Source organism: Sminthopsis crassicaudata, chromosome X (assembly GCF_048593235.1).
Source record: "Sminthopsis crassicaudata isolate SCR6 chromosome X, ASM4859323v1, whole genome shotgun sequence".
In the NCBI taxonomy this organism is placed as follows: Eukaryota; Metazoa; Chordata; class Mammalia; order Dasyuromorphia; family Dasyuridae; genus Sminthopsis; species Sminthopsis crassicaudata.
The window spans coordinates 44,127,114-44,149,438 of record NC_133623.1 but is presented as its reverse complement, the minus strand read 5'-3'; the positions used below and the strand labels follow the sequence as shown (position 1 = coordinate 44,149,438).

The window sequence follows — 22,325 nt, the reverse complement described above, 5'->3', positions numbered from 1 at the left end:
GTCTTTGCATGGATTTTGAAAATAAAATATTATTTAAAAATAAATAAAAATCTTAAAGAGCTGCAAAAAAAATTAAATAAATTGATGATTGATTGATTGCTGTGCTCTCACTTAAATAGTTGCTTTGGACTAAAGTGCATGTGATTTTAGTGTGCTCTCATTTGAAAAGGATGCCCCAAAACAGAACCTGATATGTATATACATGCATACATATATGTATTTATGTCTATATGTGTGTATGTATACATACTTCCGTATTCAGTATCTTTTTTTTTTTTTTTTTTTTTTTTTTTTATATCTATATCCATTAACCAAACCAGAACCTGGGGCCCTGGATCATGTTTCACTTAATTCTTTGTCTTATCCTCTAACTAGCAACCCTGGAATAGCTAACCTTTTATTTTTTTTTTTTTCTTCCCCTTAGGGCCTAAGAGGAAACACCCAGTAGTCCCTTAGCAAATATTTTTTGAATGAGCAAATGAGCCAATCTTAGAAATCCAAGAAACCTCAGAGTTAGAAATGCCCTTAGAGGTCAACTAGTTCAATTCTCTCATTGGAATGAAGAAACTGGAAGCCCAGAAAGACAAAGTAATATGTCATACAATTAACAAGTGATTGAGTTGAGTCTTGAAGCTGCCTATAGGTGTCTGAATCAGTATGTGTCTACTATCTACTAAACACTATACATACTGGAGAGTTTAAGACAGATCCAATGTTACCTTTACTAGGCAGAGATAATGTGTAAAAAGAAAACCATTAACAAGTGATCATTTGAGAAGGGAAAAGCAGTATCAGGAAATAATTTTCATAGCTGTGTTTTGAAAGGAAGTAGGGATTCCAAGAGATCCAAGTGAGGAAGGCATGGGAATAGGAGCTGGAGGCATCCAGTGTCCAAGTACAGAAGGGGGAAATAAGCCCCACCTTTGGAGAATTCATGCCGCCAATATTTTTTTATACCATGTTCTAGGCCCTGGACTAAGGCTTTGCAAGATGTGCAATGAGGGGCTCTGGATTCTAGGTCTAAAAGGCCGGTAGACGTCATCCATATTAGCCCCTTCATTTTACAGTCTGCTCAAGGTCACAAAAGTTAACTGCGGAGATGAGCCTGGAACCTGGGTCTTGGGAGGCCCTTAGCAGTAGCACTGCCTGCATCACAAGGCCTCAAAGAGCCAGCTCATCCAGGAACCAGAAAGGGACTCGGCTTTGCAGAGGCCTTGGAGGGGGAGTGGACACGGGCGATGCTCAAGGGGGAAAATGGCGCGCGCGGGGTGGGGAGTCCGGCTCTGGGGAGAACAGGTCATGCTGCAAGAGTGCATGAGCTCTCTCCAGAATGGAAGCTCCAGGCAGAGCAAGGACTATCTTTTTGTCTTGGCATCCCTGGCTTTTGCCCAGCGCCTGACGCCCACACTAGTGGGCCCATAATTTGTGCTTTAATGGATCGGGTTGATTTCTTAAATAAATAAAGGCGGGAGGCAGTACCTGTGTGAGTGTGTGAGTGTGTGGCGGGGCGCGTGCCTGCCCGCCGCGGGCCGGGCGGGGGCGGGCAGAAGCGGGGTGGGGGAAGGGAAGGAGGCGCGGAAAAGGCGACTAAGGAGGGAGGGGAAGGGAAGGGGCGGGGCCTCGGAGGAGGTGGTTTGCTGGGTTGGCGGTCGGAGTCTGCGCCATTTCAGCTCAGAGCTTGGGCTGGCACGGTCGCATCTCGATCGCTCCCTCGCTCCATTGCTCCCTGGGCGCCGCCTCCTCTTACTTGTCTTTCCCTCATCTTCCTTCTCCACCTTTCCTATCCTCTCCTTCTGCTGCTGCCCGGCCGCTGCCGTCGAGCTTCCCGCATCGTCATGGCGAACGTGAGCCCCAGCATCGTGGTGAGCCGACCCCGTCGCCCCTGCCCGCTCCTCTCCTCCCCTCATCCGTTCCTTTGCCCCCCTGTCCGTTCCTGCCCGCAGACCCCCGGCTGGGCGGCCCGGAGGGCCGGGGGACAGATCCCGGGGGGAGGGGGCTGGGCTGGCACAGACTGGGTTAGACCAGACCAGACTAGACTAGACGGGGGGGGGGGGGGGGGGGGCGCTGCCCAGCTCCGCTTCGCGACGTGGGCGGCTGAGGGAAAGCGAAGGGGGGGGGGCGGTCGAAGGAGCTAGAAAGGAGGGAGGGGGGCTGCGCTCCAAAATGCGGGTTATGAGAGAGATGGTCACCAGCCATGTTGGGGGGGGATATGCGGCCACCAGGATGGCGGAGAATGGAGGGTTTGAGGGATGAGCCGGGTACCCACGTTTGCGGCTGGACTCCTTTTAGGCTTGACAGACTGGGGATCCTCTAGGGAGGAGTGGAGGGTCCCCCCAAAAATGAAGGGCGGAGCCAAATAAGCTGGGAAAGAGAAAAGCGCCGTTTTTCCCCTTCATTCATTAAGTGCGATCCTGCAAAAGGATTTGGTGCCCCTCGAGTGCAAATAAGGCCCCCAGAACTAGGCACCTGGGGGGATCTTCTACGGCTGTATTGACCGTAATTACCCTTTGGGGAGCTTCCATTATGCATAAAATAGCCAGTGGAATAAAATGTTTGACCACACGCATCTCTTACACACAGGCGCGCGCGCGCGCGCACACACACACACACACACACACACACACACACACACAACACACACACGCGCACACACGCACCACTAAATACCCAGGAGAATATACTGTTTGACCAGACGTATCTCACACACCACACCCCCCCCCCCCGCCCGTTCCGTTCTTGCAGAGCTACATTCAGCTTCTAGTAATTGAAAATGAATTCTTTTTGGATTTGAAAAAATATGAATCACCTGAACCAGGCAGTTAACCAGGAAAAAATGAACCAAGTGAATCCTACAAAAAGAGCGTTTTTTACGTATTGGGAGGGAGATTTTTTCAATACAATTCGACTATTTCGTCAATTTAATATAGTGAAATATTGTTATGCTTCGTGTTAGGGCACAGTCCTAGGCCCGCGCAGCGGGGAGGTAACATCATAGACTTCTGCCCTCAAGGGGCAGAAATTCCTTCTACTAAAGCTCCTACTATGTACATTGCACTAGGTGGGATAACAGGATCCCTCCCCACATAGAGCTAATATTCAGCTTTTAAAGGCTTGGAAATGTACGTACTTTTTTTTGGGGGGGGGGAGATTTGAGACGGAAAAACGTTAATCATTTTAAACCTAGGAGATGGCGTTTTGTTACGTATTTTATTGGAAGGGAGTACACGTTGAAGAAATTAAATTTCGACGTATTTTATCGATCCTTATACGTTTTAAAGCCCTGGTGTATAAAGGTTGTCTGCGATTGAGTAAGATTTTGGTGCTGCTTATTTGAATAAAATTTCGGGGCTGTTTATTTGTTGTATTGTGTGATTTAAGATGGATGGTGGTCAAAATTTTGCCCATGGTGAGATGTTTTCATATGGGTAATCCCATCATGCTTTGTCTGCCATGTCTGTTTCCTTGACTACCTAGGGATGATGTGTACCTTTTAGACAATGGGGGAAAATTTTTAAAAAAAAATTCTAGCTTAAAAAAAAATTATGCAGCAAGGGCGAAGAGGATTTTTTTTAAATTGTACATAATTAATGAGCACTTTGGGTGTTATGTGTACATAGATAATGTGATAGGTGCAGTTGTTCTCTTAATTTGAAATCTGTTATTACTGGTATGTTAATCCCTGTGCTAGAATTGAATTTCACCTTGGCAATAGGGTTTGTTGAGCTATTAAATATGTTTTTTCTCACCTAGAGTCCAGCAGCTGTGTTGTCAAGGCTTAGAAATTAGACTGTAGATGGTCAAAAATATTCTTTAAGGTATTCAATTAAAAGCTATTTTAATTTTGAGAAATGAGGATGCTTTGCCACTCCCACTGTATATCTTCAATTCGGTGTTATGATTAATCATACAGTGTTTATCTGGATAATGCAGGTGGGAACCATAGTTAGAATGGAAGGCAAAGGAGATGGAGCCTACCATAATCCAAAAGAGGAGGGGGAATCTGTTGCTTTGCTTTTCAGTACCTGAGGTTTGCTAGGCAGAAACTGGACTGCGGATTTTTTTTTTCCATGATGCAGACATGATGGCAGTCATCTGCTAATATATCCCCTTCTTTTCCTATCTGCGTGATTTATTTTATGGACATTAAAAGACCACAGGAGCTTGATTTCTCCTTCGTTTCAGTAAAATACGAATAAAAGCATCAGCTGCCATTTTAAAAATACATATATTAACATCAAAATGATGGCAGATTGACTTTTGAAAAATCAGAAATAAGATAATCACACATGCTCTCCTGCCTTTGGCTGCCTAATTAATCTGGAAAAATAAGGAGGCCATTGTAATTTTAACAGTATCCTAGGATAAGCTGGAAAAGACCTTAAATTGATCATGTAGTCAAATCACCTTCTTGACTCCCCCACCACCACCACCACCATTTTACAGATGTGGAAACTGAGGCTCAGAAAGGTTAAAAGATTTGACCAAGATCAGCTTGGTAGTAACTGGCAGAGCTGGGATATAAATTCTGGGGGCTCCCCTCCAGTTTTGTTTTTGGCATCTGGCTACCTTCTTGCCTATTTTGTATTAATATTGCAAATTAATAATTTTTTAGATCTGTGAAGCCACATAAAAGCCTTTGAATTTAGGTATTTGTTTACCCTTTCTTTTTCCTCCTCTCCCCTCCCCTCCTCCAGTCCACCCTTGCCTCATCCTGGAGTGGAGGGCACTCTGTGGTCTCCTAGGCAACGCAGCCCAGTCCAAGCTTCCATCAGGTTTTACCTAGCAGAAAAGGCTTGCAGATTTGCCTGGAGACGTACCCATGTATCTAAACACCTGATTCTAGTCTTCTGCTAAGGACAAAGAAGAAAAAAACAAAAACAAAAAAGCAGAAATATGCCCAACCCTCAAGGACCTTAATAGTCCTTAACAATTCAGAGATTTATCAGAGGGTCTCCAAGGTTTAAAAAAAAGAAAGGGGGGGAGCCCAGTGTGGCAGAGGAATGGATGATGTTGTTTACTGGAGCCAGGGAGCATTAGATTAAGATTGCTGATTTTAATTATTTTTCCTGCTTTCTTAAAGTCCAAGTTTCCTTAGCACATTTAAATTTCCACAACTGTGAATTCTTGCTATAGAAGGATTTCCTTCTGCATTAGGGGAAGGAGTAAGCACCCTCAAATCAGATACTTGAAGTATTTTAATTGTTTAGCCCTTTCAGTCATGTCTGACTCTTTGTACCTCATTAGGGGTTTTCTTGACAGAGATACTGGAATGATTGTCCATTTCCTTCTTTAGTTCCTTTTTCAGATGAGGAAACTGAGGCAAGCAGGGGGAAGTGACTTGCCCAGAATCACACAGCTATTAAGTGTCTGAGGCAAAAATTTGAGTTCTGTATGAAGTATTTTAGTACCACATATAGAACTGCAATTTCTTTGGGGTAAATGGCAGTAGAAGAAGGGAATTTAAGAAGTCAAAATTCAGTATTTTGTATGATTACACATGTAGAACCTATGTGAAATTACTTGCTTCATAGTGAGGGAGAGACAGAATTTGGAACTCAATTTGGAGGAGAAAAGAATGTTAAAATTGTTTTTGCATGTAATTGGAAAAATAAAATACTAAATTACCAAATATTGGGAGGAAATAAAACATTACCAAAAAAAAAAAAAAAAGTCAACATTTATTTATTAAACATCCACCATAAGTCAGGTATTATGCTAGATACAGGACAATTCAAAGACAAAAATGAAAATCGCAGGTCCACAAATAAGCATCAAAGTAAATTGAAAAAGCAGTGTGAAATGGTGATAAAGTCTGGCCTTGGAATTGTGGGTTTGAATTTTACCTCACTCACTTATTAGCTTAGCTATATGATCTGGGCAAATTACAACTTATCTGGGACCCAGGAAATCTGTAAAATAAGGGGGTTGATTCATTGACCTTTGATTTTGAATTTTGAGATTTTGAAATCTTTCAAAACTCTATGATCCAAAGATAAATTGAAGAAGGGAAAAATCATTAATGACCTCTGAACTCAATCAGAAAACATTTATTAAGCTCCTATTTGCTAGTCATTGTGGCATGTACTTGAAATATAAAAAAAGAAAGGGGAACTGCAGAGTAGGCTTCAGGGAGGAAAGCTGAGCCTTGAAAGAAGAGGATTTTGATAGTAAAAATATTAAAACTACAAACACATAAATAGTACATTTTTGCAAGACTTATTGTAAAATAAGATACTGAGTGTCTATAAATTTAATTAACATTTAATACCATGTAGTTCAATATTTACTAGCAGCCTTAATAAAACTCTAGGCTATTTCAGATGATCTCAGATGTTTATCAAAATTAATTTCATGAAAATATTTTGTGAAAATCTTCCACAGAGTGCCTTTTGAACAATGAGGATCTCTTAAATCAAAAAAGTAAATTACAGTTGTAAAGCTAGATATTAAAAATATAGACTACCTTATTTGTATTAAAGACTGTGCCTCTCTTAACCCTGGGGCTCCCCTTTGCTGCCATTTTGTTTTTCTTGTTGAGAGACTCTTGTGTTGATCCTGTTGCCATCTTTTGATTGGTATTTAGAGATCAGTAATCATAAATAGTGAATTGATGGGGTAAATGCAGACTGCTTCATTTCTTTGTTTTCCTATAAAGATTCCTCAAAAAGAAGATTGTTTCCCATTACGCATGATCTGTGTGCCTACATAAGTCATAAAATCATTAGATCATAAAATTATTAAATCATGAAATTATTTAAAATGTATTATGCTAGTTGTCTTTGAAATAAGGTATTTTCATGTTTTCCATGACAAAGTAAAGCATATTTACATGAATTTTAGACTGAATTTCAATGAATTGTTCGGGTTTGGCTGTGTTGTAAATGTAACGTGTTAATATTTTCCTTTTTTGATCATTGTACTTTTATCTGAATTTGTTGTGACTGAGGACTTGTTGGAGTATTTCTGGAGTGCCTAGGTGAAGAGTTAATGATAATGGGAAACTGTTGGCCTGATTTCCAGATATAGGACTTGGGGTGGGAAAATGGGATGTGGACAAATATTTCACTCATTTTTGAACATTCTCTCCATGATTTTTTATTCTCAAACAATATTTTGAGAGAGCGAACCTTGACTAATCCTTGAGTTTCTTTGTTTTTCTTGGGGGTGATTTTTTTAAAATTCTAAAACAATCCCTTCCCCCAAAAAGGAGACATTTTCATACACAACACAAAAGATACAGAGGAATCCATATGACACCATGGATCTCTTTTTTGGATCGTTGATTGATTTAAAAAATTATATAATAAAGTCTATACATTCAAAACTGTCCTACTGGTCTGAACTTCCTTCTATTTTTTAGCTCTAAAGAATTTTTTTACAATGCCTTCTTTGTTTTGGCAGTACTAATTCCACCTTCCCATGATTTCTCCCTACTCCCCCATTAAAGAATGAGATAAAGAAATAGGAACAAATGAGCACAATTGAGCAAAATGAGTCCACAGTGGCTGCATCTAAAAAGGTCTGTCTGGCTTCCTCATAATTCCTCTGCAGATAAGATTGGTCATTAAATTGATAAGAAGGCTTTGAAAGCTCTTAACACTGCGGCTTAAATTGTTTTTTCTGGTTCTGCTCCTTTCATTTTGCATCAGTATTCTCTGAAATCATCACTTTTGTCCTTTCCTGTGGTATAATTCTCTACCACATTAATAAACCACTTTTTAGATGGTGGACTAATGGACAGAGCACTGGATCTGGGAGAATGAGTTCAATTTCATGTATCAGTTCTTCAGACTCCGGGGGGGGGGGGGGGGGGGGGGGAAGTGTGTCTCTGAAACCATTTCAGAAAACCTGAAAGATAGAAACTATTTCCATAATACTAAAATGATATCAAAATATATAACATATGAAACATTACAGCTATAAATACTATATAAAATACTGCCTCTTTAATTACTCCTCCCTTTTCCAATTACATATCTGTGAAGATGCAATTTTTCTTAAACTAAAAACAAAAGCAGATAAGAGAATCCAGCTGTTTTCTATTAAGCCAAATATTAAAGAGATTTGCAGAAACACATAAAACAATACCATTCTTCTCGCTAAAATTAATTTATTAGGAAATAGCATTTGTTAACACAGAACAGATTTATTTTTCTTAAATTAATAAATATTTTAAATTTATCATTTGGCAGTAGTTTTTGCAAATCTGTCCCTTCCTGAACCCTACCATTGAGTAATTTTTTTTTTAGGAAACTGGAAAATAAAGCTTTTTAGACTCCAGCAAAACAAATTTGCTGCATAATCTAGCAAAACATATTCCTATGTTGACCATATCTGAAAATATATGTCTTTCTGCATTTTTAAGTTCATTACTTCTAAGCTTCATTGGATTCTTCATTTCATTAAACCAGGGTTCTATAGGAGTCTTTAAAATGTTTTTCTTCATATTGTTATTGTGTTGATTGTTCTAGTTCTGTTCAGAGATCTTATCAGCTAACTCTGAAATTGTCCATTTCATCATTTCTTAGAGCAAAATAATATTCCATTGGATCCAGTTACCATAATTTATTTAGTCATTCCTCAAAGAGAAGGCTTACCTCTGTATGCTTTTCTTTTTACTCACCCCCTTCTTTCTTTCTACACTAATGCATTCCTTTTAACTTTTCCTTTTTCTTCTCGTAAGAACCCACAATATATAGAACCAATCACCCTTCCTCCTCTGTTTTTCCTTAATTCCTTTAATAGCCTTTGAAGATGTTAAAACTCTGAAGGGACACTTGTTTGTTCTCTTCCCCTATTTATCTGTTAGCACTATATCACAATATAGCTTTCAATTATTCAAATACATTTACCTTTCAGAGTTTCTCTAAATTCTTATATTTGCATTTCAAAGTGCTTTTCTCATCTTTGGTCTTTTTATGAAGAATTCTTGAAAGTCTTATATTCCATTAAAAAATCATTTGCTCCCCTTGTGAAAGATTGTATACAACTTGGCGCAGGACCAGTTATGCTTGGCTGTAAGCCTATCTCTTTTTCCTTTCAGAATAGTGTCATGCAAAATCTCCTTTTTTCTAAAAGAATCTGCAATCTGCTTAGCTGGAGTTGTTGATACTTGAACTGCTTCTTTATGGATTTTGCAGGGTTTTGTGGGGACTATGGATTTTGACTGACATTTCCTTTTGGGATTCTTTCTTCTGCCCTGTGGTTCTAATAGACCTGAGCAAGATCCTAATGAATCTTAGGATTTTTTGAAATAAAAGATTCCTTTTTGCTTGACTTTGGTTGTTACCATAGCTGATATATAGGCAGTATTTCTAGTTAGATGAAATTACTACAAATTCTTTTTTATATCATCTCCCTGACATTACATTTTAGTTGGTTTTTTTAATGTTGATTTTTGTTCTAAGTGCTCTTTTTCAGGGAGTCCATTTCTTGAATTACATTTGCCTCTTTTATAAGCTATTTGACTCATTTCTTTCCTACAAGGTTTTGATTTCGGTTTTTGTGTGTGTGTGTGTGTGTGTGTGTGTGTGTGTGTGTGTGTGTGTGTGTGTGTGTGTGTGTTTTGTTTTGTTTTTTTAAATCTTACTTGTAGTCCTTGTGGCCCATCCTTTTTTTCTGAGCCTCTGAGCTTTTAGTTGAAGAAAAATTTTACTGTTTTCTTTCCCATAGTTTATTTTTTTCAGTCCTGTCCAAGTCTTCACGAGTCTTTTAGGATTTTCCTAACACAGGCACAGAACTCTATCCATTGTGCCACTTCATTTAGAAGACCTTCTTTAGGTACTGTTTTTCTTTTGCTAAGGCAATTGAGGTTAAATGACTTGCCCACAGTCACACAGCTAGGAAATGTTAAGTGTCTGAGGTCAAATTTGAACTCGGGTCCTCCTGACTTTAGGGCTGGTGCTCTATCCACTGTCCCATAGATACTTCTAATAAATAGTTACTTTCCCTCTTTTCTTCTTTTGGATAAATCTCAAATTTTGCATTAGTTTTGTATCCAGGTCTCTTTGATTTACTCACATCTCCAAGCTTGACTTCCTGAATGTGGGCTTTGTGTTAAGGAAAGGTTCTATCTCCTTCTGCTCTCTGCTTTTGGGTAAAGTGCCCTTGTGTTGGCCTTTCCAACATTTTCCTTAGGATATTAAATTTAAAATAAGCATTAAATAGCATATCCAGAGCACTGGATCTTCAGGGATCCTCAGAATAGAAGAGTAGAGACTTCTGCTGTCCTGGTCTTAGAGTACCCATGGCAGGGCAGCAGAAGTCCCTTAGGTTTCTAATGTAATTTTAAAAATCATTATTCAATCTGATTCAAATCTTTCTGGATTGTATTAGAGTTTGGCTCCCATTCCGGCAGCCATCTTTGCCAGTTTGGATGGGTCTCCTTAGACATTTGCTGAAGCTTGCTTCAGTGGGCCCTGATTAAACTGTTTTAGAAGCCAGACATGATGGCTTGTGTCCACAGAAAAAGTTGGATACTGTCATTGCTTAATGGACCTTCAAAATTGGATGCAATCCCTGTGATTTCCCTGACCAAAATAACCCTTCTTGGTTACCACTCCCTACTATATGCCATCTTCTCCTAGTAATTTGAATGGAAGTGCCTTAATGGCAGAGGCTATGCTTTTTGTGTCCTAATTACCTAGCCCTATACTACACCTGTATCTGCCAAAGTACTGCCCTTCCGGCCCAAGTTTTCTTTTACTTGGTGAATCGATGTTTTATCTGTATAGGCCTTTGTAGGGCCTGCTCTCTGCAAGATTTTAGGGTTCAAACAAGCTGGCCTGGGACTTCAACCTTAGGCCATAGTGCTGCTCTGAGGGTGTCAAAGTAGCATTCACTCATACATCCGGAAGATCTCGAACCATGTTGAATGGGAGTCAAACCAGAAGAAAAGGTAGGAACTGAATCACATTTGGGGCTAATTGTTTATATAGTATCAAGTATTATTTACACATTTGATGGAGTCACTGGATGTTGGCAGCTTTATTATTATTATTGCTTTTAAAAAATAGAACTAATTATCTACACTAGCAATTATAAAGGTGAAAATTAATTAATGATGATGCCGTTTTATCTGATAGCAACTAGTACTTAATGAAATGTAATCATTATCTCATTTGCTTTTTATATTAATAAAATCTAAAAATTACAATGCTAAATACTAATTATTAGTTTTTATGAAAATTATAAAAATAATATAATAAAATACTGTTATTTTGTATAGCACCTTATAGTTAATGAAATATGCTCATGGCCATTATTTCATTTCTTCCTCACAGTGTTATAAACTAATTGTAAATGTTAACAAAACCGTAAAGGTAAAAACATTGATAAAATTTTAATAGAAATAATAGTAACGAATTAATAACAATGCTATTTAAATTTAATATCCTAAATATCTGCTATTGGCATTAATAAAAACATAAAGGTAATATTAATTATTAATGAATAATTTAAAATAATAATGTTTTGTTTTATGTGTAAGCACTTAATGAAATGCATTCATGGCCATCATATCATTTCTCTTCATAACAACCTTATGATTTAATTGTAAATGTTAACAATGTTGTAAAGGTAAAAATACATCAACAAAAATTTAATTTAAAATAAGAATAATAAATTAATAACTGCCATTTCATTTTGTATAACACCTTGCTGTTAATGAAGTGAATTTATATAAATCTCATTATTCTTGATATTAACAAAATGTAAAAATCAATCTTAATTTCTATGTAACATTAGCAAAAATGTAAAACTGTTAATAAATTAATAACACATTTTATTTTGTATAGCACCACAGTTAATGAACTGAATTTGTGGTCTTCACCTTTACAAAATGGTAAAGATCACAATCCTAAATACTAGTTATTAACATTAACAAAATCACAAAGCTACTAAGAGTTTACTGTTAATGAAGCACATTCTTGGCCATTATCTCATTTGCTCTTCAGAGATGCTATAATGTAATTGTTAATGCTAGCAAGACTGCAAAAATCACAACTCTACTAATTTACATAAACAAAATTATGGATAATGTTAGTAAATTAACAATGTCATTTTATTTTGTATAGTGCCTTGCAATTCCTGAAATTAATTCATATCATTCTCTCATGTGCTCTTTACCTTAACAAAATGGTAAAGATCACAGTCCTAAATAGTAGATATTAACATTAACAAAATTAAAAAGATATTCTTAATAACAGTGCTAATATAAGGAAATCAAATGCTTATTGGCTTAATAAGTAACAGTGCCATTTTGTATTTCCTTGCAACTAGGTAATCACAATCCTAAATCCTAACTATTAACATTAACAAAATCACTAAGATAATAGGATTTTACTGTTAATGAAATGAATTCATGGCCATCATCTCATTTGTTTTTCACAGTGATCCTATAAACTAAATCTTAAATGTTAACAGAATTGAAAAGGTAAAAATACATTAACAAAATTTTAATAGAATGACAATGCTGTTTTATTTTTCCATGGTACTTGGCAATTAATAAAATGAATTTTATCATTATCAAATGTGTTCTTTACATTAACAAAATTGTAAGGATCATAATCCCATATATTAATTAATATTCATAAAATCATAGATATTAATAAATTAATAACAATTTTGTTTTATTTTGTATAGCACTTTGTAGATAGTGAAATTCAATCATAGCCCTCTTATTATCTCATCCCCATTTTATAGAATATCTGAAGCTTTGAGAAGTTAAAGTTTGCCCAGTTACACACACACACACACACACACACACACACACACACACACACACACACACACGAGATGTCAGATAGGTAATATTCTTTTATTTTTTATAATAATAGCTTTTTATTTTTCAAAATACATGTAAAGATAGTTTTCAGAATTCAACCTTGCAAAACCTTGTGTTCCAAATTTTTCTCTCTCCCTCCTCATAACTTTCTGCCCCTAGACAGCAAAGCAATCAGATATAGGTTAGACATGTACAATTCTTCTAAATATACTTCCACATTTATCATGCTGTACAAGAAAAATCAGATCAAAAGGGAAAGAACAAGCAAGCAAACAACAAAAAAGGTGAAAAGACTATGTTGTGATCCACACTCAGTTCTCACAGTCCTCTCTCTGGGTGTAGATGACTCTCTCCATCACAAGTCTATTGGAATTAGGAGGAGTCCTACCAAAAAAATTTTTGGACATAGATATGGTACTAATGCCTATACCAGGATGGGTCAAAACAGAAAAAAAAATTATAGACCAGTTTCCTTAATGAATATTGATGCAAAAATCTTGAATAAGATATTAGCAAAGAAATTACAGCAACTTATCATTAGAATAATACACTGTGACCAAGTAGAATTTATACCAGGATTGCAGGGCTGGTTCAATAACAGGAAAACTATTAGAATAATTGATTATTTTAGTTAGTAACCAAATTAACAGAAATCATATAATCATATCAGTAGACACAGAAAAAGCATTTGATAAAATACAACACCCATTTCTATTAAAAACACTTGAGAGTATAGGAATAAATGTAGTTTTCCTTAAAATGATAAGCATCATCTATCTAAAACCATCAGCAAGAACTTTTTGCAATGGAGATAAACTAGAAGCATTCTGAGTAAGATTAGGGGTGCTCACTTTTACCATTACTATCCAATATTGTATTAGAAATGTTAGCTTTATTTTTTTTATTAGCTTTTTATTTACAAGACATATGCATGGGTAATTTTTCAGCATTGACCCTTGCAAAGCTTTCTGTTCCAAATTTTCCCCTCTTTCCCCCCAGCCCCTCCCCTAGATGGCAGGTAGACCCATATATGTTAAATATGTTAAAGCATATGTTAAATACAATATATGTATACATGTCCAAACAGTTGAAATGTTAGCTTTAGCAAGAGAAAAAAAATTAAAATGATGGCATACTTAAGAGAATCCTAGATAATCAACTAAAAACTACTAGAAATAATTAACAATTTCAGCAAACTTGCAGGATACAAAATTCACACAAATCATCAGCATTTCTCTACCAACTAAGCCCAGTAGCTAGAGATAGAAAGAGAAATTCCATTTAAAAATAGATGTATAATATATTTATACATTATTATTAATTATATAAAATTAAAATATATGTTAAAATATAAAAAAATAATAAGATAATATAAAATATTTGGGAATCTACCTGCCAAGACAAAGCTAGGAACTATATGAGCACAATTACAAAACTTTTCATACAAATAAACTTAGATCTCTATTTATTCAATGCCAAACCAACCAAACTGCCAAGAAATTATTTTATAGAGCTAGAAATAACAAAATTTATCTGGAAAAACAAAAGGTCAAGAATTTCAAGGGAATTAATGAAAAAAATGCAAACCAAGTACCAGATCTAAAACTATATTATAAAGCATCAATCCTCAAAACCATTTGGTGATAACTGACTTATAGTTATCTAGTGTTTGAAGACTATATATGATAATCAATTCTGATGGATGTGGCTCTTTCCAAAAATGAGATGATTCACATCACTTCCAATAATCTTGTGATGAGGAGAGCCAAATACACCTAGAGAGAGGACTGTGGGACCTCAATGTGGACCACAACATAGCATTTTCACTCTTTCTGTTATTGTTTGCTTGCATTTTGTTTTCTTTTTCACTTTTTTTTAAATCTGATTTTTCTTGTGCATACATATATTTGATTTAACATATATTGAATTACCTGCCATTTAGAAAAGGGAGTGAGGGGGGTGGGGGGAGAAGGGGAAAATTTTGAACACAAAAATTTGCAAGATTAATGTTGAAAAATTACCTATGCATATGTTTTATAAATAAAAAGCTTTAATTTAAAAAAAAGAAAAAAGTAATCTAGTGTTTAATAAACTCAAAGACTCTAAATTCTGGAATAAGAACTCACTATTTGACAGAAGTTGATAAGAAAATTGGAAACTAGTATGGCAGAAACTAGGCATTGACTAGCATCTAACATCCTATATCAAGATAAAGTCAAAAAAGACTCATGATTTAGATATAAACATGATTTAAATATAAACAGATTAAGAGAACAAGGGATAGTCTACTTCTCAGATCTGTGGAGAAGGAGGGAATTTGTGGCCAAAGAATAACTAGAGAACATTATGAAATGCAGACTAGATAATTTTGATTATATTTTAAAAGTTTTTGTACAAATAAAAGCAATGGAGCCAAGATTATTAGAAGGGAAGCCAAAAACTGAGGGAAATTTTTACATCTAAGGGTTCTGATAAAGGCATTTTTTAAAAAAATATGGAGAATTGACTCGTTTATAAAAACACAAGCCATTCTCCAAATGATAAATGATAAAAAAGGGTCAAAGGCTAAGAAAAGGCAGTTTTCAGACAAAGAAATTAAAACTTTCTAATCATATGAAAAGGGGCTCCAAATTACTGTTGATCAGAGAAATGCAAATTAAGAGAAATCTGAGATACTGCTACACACCTCTCAGATTAGCTAAGATGGCAGGAAAAGACAAGGACAAATGTTGGAGGGGATGTGGGAAAACTGGGACACTGATACATTGTTAGTAGAACTGTGAATGGATTCAAGCCATTCTGGAGAACAGTTAGGAACTATGCCCAAAGGGCATAAACTGTGCATACCCTTTGACCCAGCAGTGTCCCTACTGGGCCTGTATCCCAAAGAGGTCATAAAAAGGGGAAAGGACCCACATATGCAACAATGTTTGTAGCAACCTTTTTTTTTTTTTTTTTTTTTTTTTTTACTGAGGTGATTGGGATTAAGTGACTTGCCCAGGGTCACACAGCTAGGAAGTGTTAAGTATCTGAGGTCATTTATGAACTCAGGTCCTCCTCCTCCTGACTTCAGGGCCAGCACTCTATCCACTGTGCCACCTAGCTGCCCTGTTGTAGCAGCCCTTTTTGAAGTGGCAAAAAATTGGAAACTGGGTGGCTACCCATCAGTTGGAAAATGGCTGAATAAGTTGTGGTATATGAATGTTGTGGAATATTATTATTCTATAAGAAACAGCCAACATGGGGCAGTTAGGTGGTGAAGTGATTGGAGTACCAGCCCTGAAGTCAGGAGGAACTGAGTTCAAATGTGACCTCAGACATTTAACGCTTCCTAGCTGTGTGACCCTGGGCAAATCACTTGACCCCAATTGCCTTAGCAAAAAACAAAAAGAAATAAAGAAAGAAACTACCAGCAGGATGATTTCAGAGAGGCCTGGGGAGACATATATAACTAAGTGAAATGAGCAGAGAACCAGGAGATCATTGGAGAAAGCCATCTGCAGCCAGAAAGAGTGTGGATCACAGCGTAGTATTTTCGCTCTTTTTGTTGTTTGCTTGCTTGGTTTTTTTCTCTTATTTTTTCCCTTTTTGATCTGATTTTTCTTGTGCAATATGATAAATGGAAATATATTTAGAAGAATAGTACATATTTAACCTATATTGGATTATTTGTTGCCTAGGGGAGGGGGGAGAAAATTTTGGAAGACAAGAGTTTTGCAAGGGAGAATGTTGAAAACTGCATGTATTTTGAAAAATAAAAAGTTATTAATGAAAAGAACCAAGTCTATTGGAATGGACATACATCACCTCATTGTTTAAAAGAAAAAAGTCAAGTCCATCAGAGTTGATCATTACATAGTCTTATTGCTGTGTACAATGTTCTCCTGTTCTATTCATTTTACCCAGCATCAGTTCATATAAGTCTTCCTAGGTCTTTCTGAAATCCTCTTGCTGGTCATTTCTTACAGAACATCTACCATAAGTTATTCAACCTTCCCCCAGCTGATGGGCATCCACTCAGTTTCCAGTTTCTTGCCATCATAAAAAGAGGTGCTGCAAACATTTTTGTACATGTGGCTCCTTTTTCCTTTTTTATGATTTTTTGGGGGTAGAATACAGATGGTAGGAGATACATCACTGAAACTCCTGAGTATTAGTTTTCTCCCCTATTAGAAACAGAGGATCATCCTTATATTATATATCTAATGGAATGGCAAAGAGTAGACTTAAGGCTGATTTCAGAAAAGCCTGGAAAGACTTACATGAACTGATGCTGAATGAAATGAGCCAAACCAGGAGAACATTGTACACAGTAACAGCAAAATTATGTAATTATACATCAACTATGATAGATGTAGTTCTTCTCAGCAATACAGTAATCTAGGACAATTCCAATAGACTTGAAATAGAAAATGCCATCCATGTCCAGAGAAAGAATTATCAAGACTGAATGCAGATCAAAGCATATCTTATTTTTCACTTTTTTTCTTTCTTGTGGTTTTTCCCTTTTCTGAATTTTCTTTTTGGATATAACTAATATGGAATTGTTTTCAATTGACCGTACATGTATAAAAAACAAAAAACAAACAAAGAATTGGCTTAAATTAATATATAAATTATAATTAGATGCTTAAAGTTTTATTATCACGAGTGAATTCACTAGAAGAGGAAAATTAATTTGATTGGAAAATTTAATGGGGAGGGGGTAGAGTCTGGTGTTGATACCTTGTTGCTGAACCAAATTACCCATTGTTGGTTAATTGCTCTTTGTAAGGGGAAGTAACTATGAGAAATAACTTGCTCAGTCAATCAAGTCAATAAGCATTCATTAATTAAAGCATACCTATTATGTGCCAGACACTGCTAAGAGCTGGGGGTACAAAGAAAGACAAAAGACAGTTCCTCCCCACAAAATACTCATAGTCCAATAGGGAAGACAATAGGCAAACAACTACATACAAACAAGATGCATACAGAATAAATTAGTTATAACCAACCAAAGGAAAGGAATTAGGAAATGCTTATTATCTTTTCTCACTGCACTGTAAACTTTAAAGTTATTGAAAAGTCAATTATTAATTACATTTTTCATCCCTTTCTCTGTTAAGATGTTACTAAAGTATGGCCTTACAGAAGGATGCAAAACTATGGTCCATTTGTATTTGCTTGTGTTAATTTATTATCTGGTACTGCTCTGGTGATTGTAATGGTCTACTTTTAATTTGTGGTTTATGTCTCTAGACATGGAAATTGTTGCTGCCCACTTTTAAATATATTTGTTAATTTCAGCTAACTAAACTAATATTGATTTAATTGCATTGATAATATGAATCTGTTTTAATTAAGCTTCTTAATCTTGCATGAAATAGGCAAAGCCTGCATTGATTCCTGAAGTGCCCTGATATAAAATAATTATTTTTAATAACACATAGTCATTGTGTGTGTGTGTGTGTGTGTGTGTGTGTGTGTGTGTGTGTGTGTGTGTGTGTAAATGCTTATTGAAAGAAGCCAGGAGGGAGAATCTTCTAGGGATAGCTGGTAAAAATGCATAGTCAAGATGGCAACTAGAGGGTGCTAGAGTGGAGAAAGCGCCAGCATAGAAATCAGGAGGACCAGAGTTCAAATGAAGCCTCAGATGCTTAACTCTTCCAAGTTATATGACACTGGCCAAGTCACTTAACCTCAATTGCCTGGCCAAAAAGTACAAAACTATAAGAAGACCCTATGGTTAGGAGGGGCCAGGTTGCAGTGCCAAGGATTTTGAATGCCAAACAGAATTTTATATTTGTTCCTGGAAGTGTTAGGAAGTCACTGGAGTTTTTTGGAAGGGGGAGAGGAGTATAACGTGGGTAAGCCTGGGGTTTAGAAAAATGAATTTGCCAGCTGAATGGGGAGAGACAAGAGAGACTACTGGAGTAGTCCCAGGGAAGTGAAAAAAAAAAGAATGTGCATGCGGTTCCGGGCAGTGTCATGAGTGGGCTTGAAGCAAATGACCTCTGAGGGCCCTTTCAGCTCCAGATTTATGTGCCTAAGTTGCAAAAAGAGGCAGATTTAAAGTTGAAGTTGGAGGAAACTTATTAAACCAGCTTTCCAAAAATGGAAGGGACTAACTGGGAAGATGATGATTTTTTCTCTTTGGTAAAGATCTTCAGAGACTAGTGATCATTACTTCTTAAGTATGTCAAAGAGTGGCCTCTTGCTTCACTTGGACAAGATGGCCTGTGAGATCTCTTCAGAGACAGATTCTTCGATTTTGTTAGCTCCCAATGCAGTTTCCTAATTTCCTGCTAGTGCTCTGCAGCCAATCACTCAAGGCCCCTTACTTCCCCAACCTTATATCTTCCAAGAAAAGCTCTGCCCTTCCTGTTTCAGAATTAAAGGGAGCCTTTGGCCCCGGTTGATACTATTGGCAGAAGCAGTAAGGGTCCAAAAGCCCCACACGAAGGACATGGAGAAAGTCATGTTTAGCATTTTGGGATTTTGTGAAAAGGTAACCAAATGGGACACTTGATATATTTGATTTTTATACCATCTAAATTTCCTTTCCTTCGTATCATTTCCCCTCCCAGAGAACCTTCTTGTAGACCAGAGATTTATTATTTAAAGGGGGAATAAATTTATTTATTTATTTTTAGCAAAGCTGATCAGATGTTGGGGGGGTAATGTTCTATACCCCCTAACTCCATGAAGGAGAAAGGCCTGTTTTTTAAAGGCAAACTTGTTCTTTGTAATTTGTATTTCATTCTTTTGGGACAGTGATTTTGCAAGCCCCATTCTTTCCCAGTTACCTAGAGGAATCGGTTAGGGCCGAAATAAATGTTTAGCAGATGGTTTAGCTGTATATGTCAGGTGATTGGAATTTAGGCTCAGTCTTCCACTGTACTTCTTTATAGATATTTATCTGTAGATTGATGTTAGGACCTTGTAGGGCAGCAGTCCCTTGTTAATCTTGCAGCTTGACATGCAACTATTGGCCTAAGACTTGATGTTCCCGGATCAAGGTCAGCAGCTTGTGCTATTTCTATCCAACTTCTCTTACTTTATGTGAAACTTTCTTTTTCAGATTGATGATGATGAACCAGGCTATGACCTGGACTTGTTTTGCATCCCTAAGCATTATGCCCAGGATTTGGAGAAAGTATTCATTCCTCATGGGCTTATCATGGACAGGTCAGTGAGATTTTAAATTAATCAGAATGTCAAATCTTTACAAATGTAATTTATTATTATTTTTAAATTAGAGGTTTTTATTTACAAAGTATATGCATGAGTAATTTTTCCAAGATTGAGCAATTTCTTTTTTAATTACAAAACAAATGTGATTTTGAAAATGTTGGTTACTAATGTATGTAAAAGATTTGAAAACTTGATTTGTGCAACTTAAAAGGCATATCGAATTTAAATAGGACTTTGGTTTTAAAGAAAGTCCATCAAGACCAATCTGTTATCAGGAAAGTGGCAGGATGAGTAACAGTATTGAATCTGAATGCAGAATATTGGAGATCTGGGTTCAAAACCTGACACTTTGTCAACTCTGTGATAAGAGACAAGATGTTTAACCCATCTGGTCCTTAGTCTTATCATCTCTAAATGAAGATTAGACAGACTGGTCATTCCAGCTTTGACTTTCTGATTGTTTGGGACCCAGAGAAATTTTAACAGTGGAAATTGGAGCCCTGGCCATCTGACTCCGGGTCCAGTTCTCTTGCCATTGTTCTCCATACTTTAAAATCCTCTTCACAAAAACCTAAAACCACCATTCTTCCAATCCTAAAGGCTAATGGTGAAACAGACACATAGAAGATTGAGGCAATGGACTACAGCTATATTGTCTATACACCGTCAGATGGGATCATTGCTTTTGCTTAATGTGGGGGCGGAGGGGAGTAGGGAGTAGAAAATAACTGAGAAAAACAAAAATCTAAAGGAAATAATCTTTAAATTAAAAAACATTGTTGGATAATGGGAGATCTCTAGTAATGAGTATTATAGAGAGAAATGGAACCCCGAATCAGATGCTAGAGAATATGGAGAACTCTTCTGTGAAACTACCAGTTATATATTAGCCTTCCCATTACCGAGAAACTCAATGGGGCTGAAATACAAGAGGCCAAATGAGCCTATACATCTTCTGTGTAACAAGGTGCGCTGAAGAAACTCATCATTGGTGGGTGCTGGATTTTTTAATGAATTTTTTTACCTCAATAAAATCAACTCTTTTAGGAGGCAATGAGGGAGTAGGGTAGATGAATACAGTTCAAGACTTGAGTTCAAGGAGTTTTAGGAAAGAGTGTTCAATATTAAACACATTCTGTTAAAATATTGGTTTGGGTTTTTTGGTTTTTTGTTTTTTCGGTTTTTTTTCCAATTAGGACTGAACGTCTGGCCCGAGATGTGATGAAGGAGATGGGAGGCCACCATATTGTTGCCCTGTGTGTCCTCAAAGGTGGCTACAAATTCTTTGCTGATTTGCTGGATTATATCAAGGCACTGAACAGGAATAGTGACAAATCAATTCCTATGACGGTAGATTTTATCAGACTGAAGAGCTACTGTGTAAGTATATTCAAGATTGTTTAAAGTGATTGAAGAGTCTCCTGTGGAAAAATTGTTAGGAATGGGTTTTTACATGGGAATTGAAGGTTTTTCTGTCCATTTTCTGTAAAGCCTGAGCCATTGGTTCTCTGAAGCACTAAATTCTATGGTTTTCAATTTTTATCTAGTGTGCTTTTAAGACAAAAGTAAATCTAAATCTATGACTATATGAATTTAAATAAGTTGTGTTGTTAGCAGTTACTTTTCCAAACTACCTTTGGCGCTTGTAGCATGTCTGCACTTGAGGTAAGTTTTTGTCCTGAGAAGATAGGTTTGATTTTGAGAAAAAGCCAGTGGCTACTTGGAGCCCAGCCTGAAGAAGGTAGGTCATATAATAGAATTTTTGATTAAAACCTTTTTCCCAAGCAGTGACTTCTGAGTCTGAGCAATTGCTACAAACCAATGAGATTCTATTTTTGTTTTGTTAAAACAGAAGTCTTCTATTGCTTCTGAATTTCTACAGAAGTAATTGACTATCTAAGTGTTATGGGATGAATTGTCCATGAACAGTGAGAACGCTGTGTCCATTTGTGATTAAATATGTATGCTTTTGGGGGTCTTGGGACTTTCATTATTTTCCACTGTGGAATTATACACTTTTTTCCCCAAGTCATGCTGGAAACACTTTTTATTTCCATCATGATTACTTTCTTCCTCAATAAGCCTATTGCTTTGTCTCATTTCCCTCAAAAGATCAGAGCAAAATATCATATTCGCCATTTCTGTTTTTTCTTCAGAATGGATGCCATAGTTTTCATAGAAAATTCCTTATGTGGGAATTTTCTTTGAAAATGCTTTCTCTTTCGATTTAAACTGGGGTGCTGGAGTTGGCCTCATTCGCACAATGGTTTGCTTGTCTGAAGGAATTAATCCTTTGGTACTTATCTCTGTTGGCAATAGACCAGACCATTTAGTGTGGATGTTGTCTTCCCCACCACCATCTTGA

At 36.7% G+C, this 22,325-nt stretch overlaps 1 protein-coding gene across 4 annotated transcripts in view; it reads left to right on the top strand.

The window, feature by feature from the left end:
• Positions 1–1,615: 1,615 nt before the first annotated feature.
• The window catches only part of HPRT1 (hypoxanthine phosphoribosyltransferase 1), a 33,982-nt gene continuing 13,272 nt past the window's right edge, over positions 1,616–22,325 (top strand). For 2 of the 4 annotated variants that reach the window (XM_074277677.1, XM_074277678.1), the window contains exons 1-3: positions 1,616–1,862; positions 19,848–19,954; positions 21,157–21,340. In XM_074277677.1, the coding sequence (XP_074133778.1) occupies positions 1,836–1,862; positions 19,848–19,954; positions 21,157–21,340 (318 nt within the window). In that variant the 5' untranslated portion in view covers positions 1,616–1,835. The remainder of the gene's footprint in view (positions 1,863–19,847; positions 19,955–21,156; positions 21,341–22,325) is intronic. The other 2 variants (XM_074277675.1, XM_074277676.1) reach the window with 1 other exon arrangement.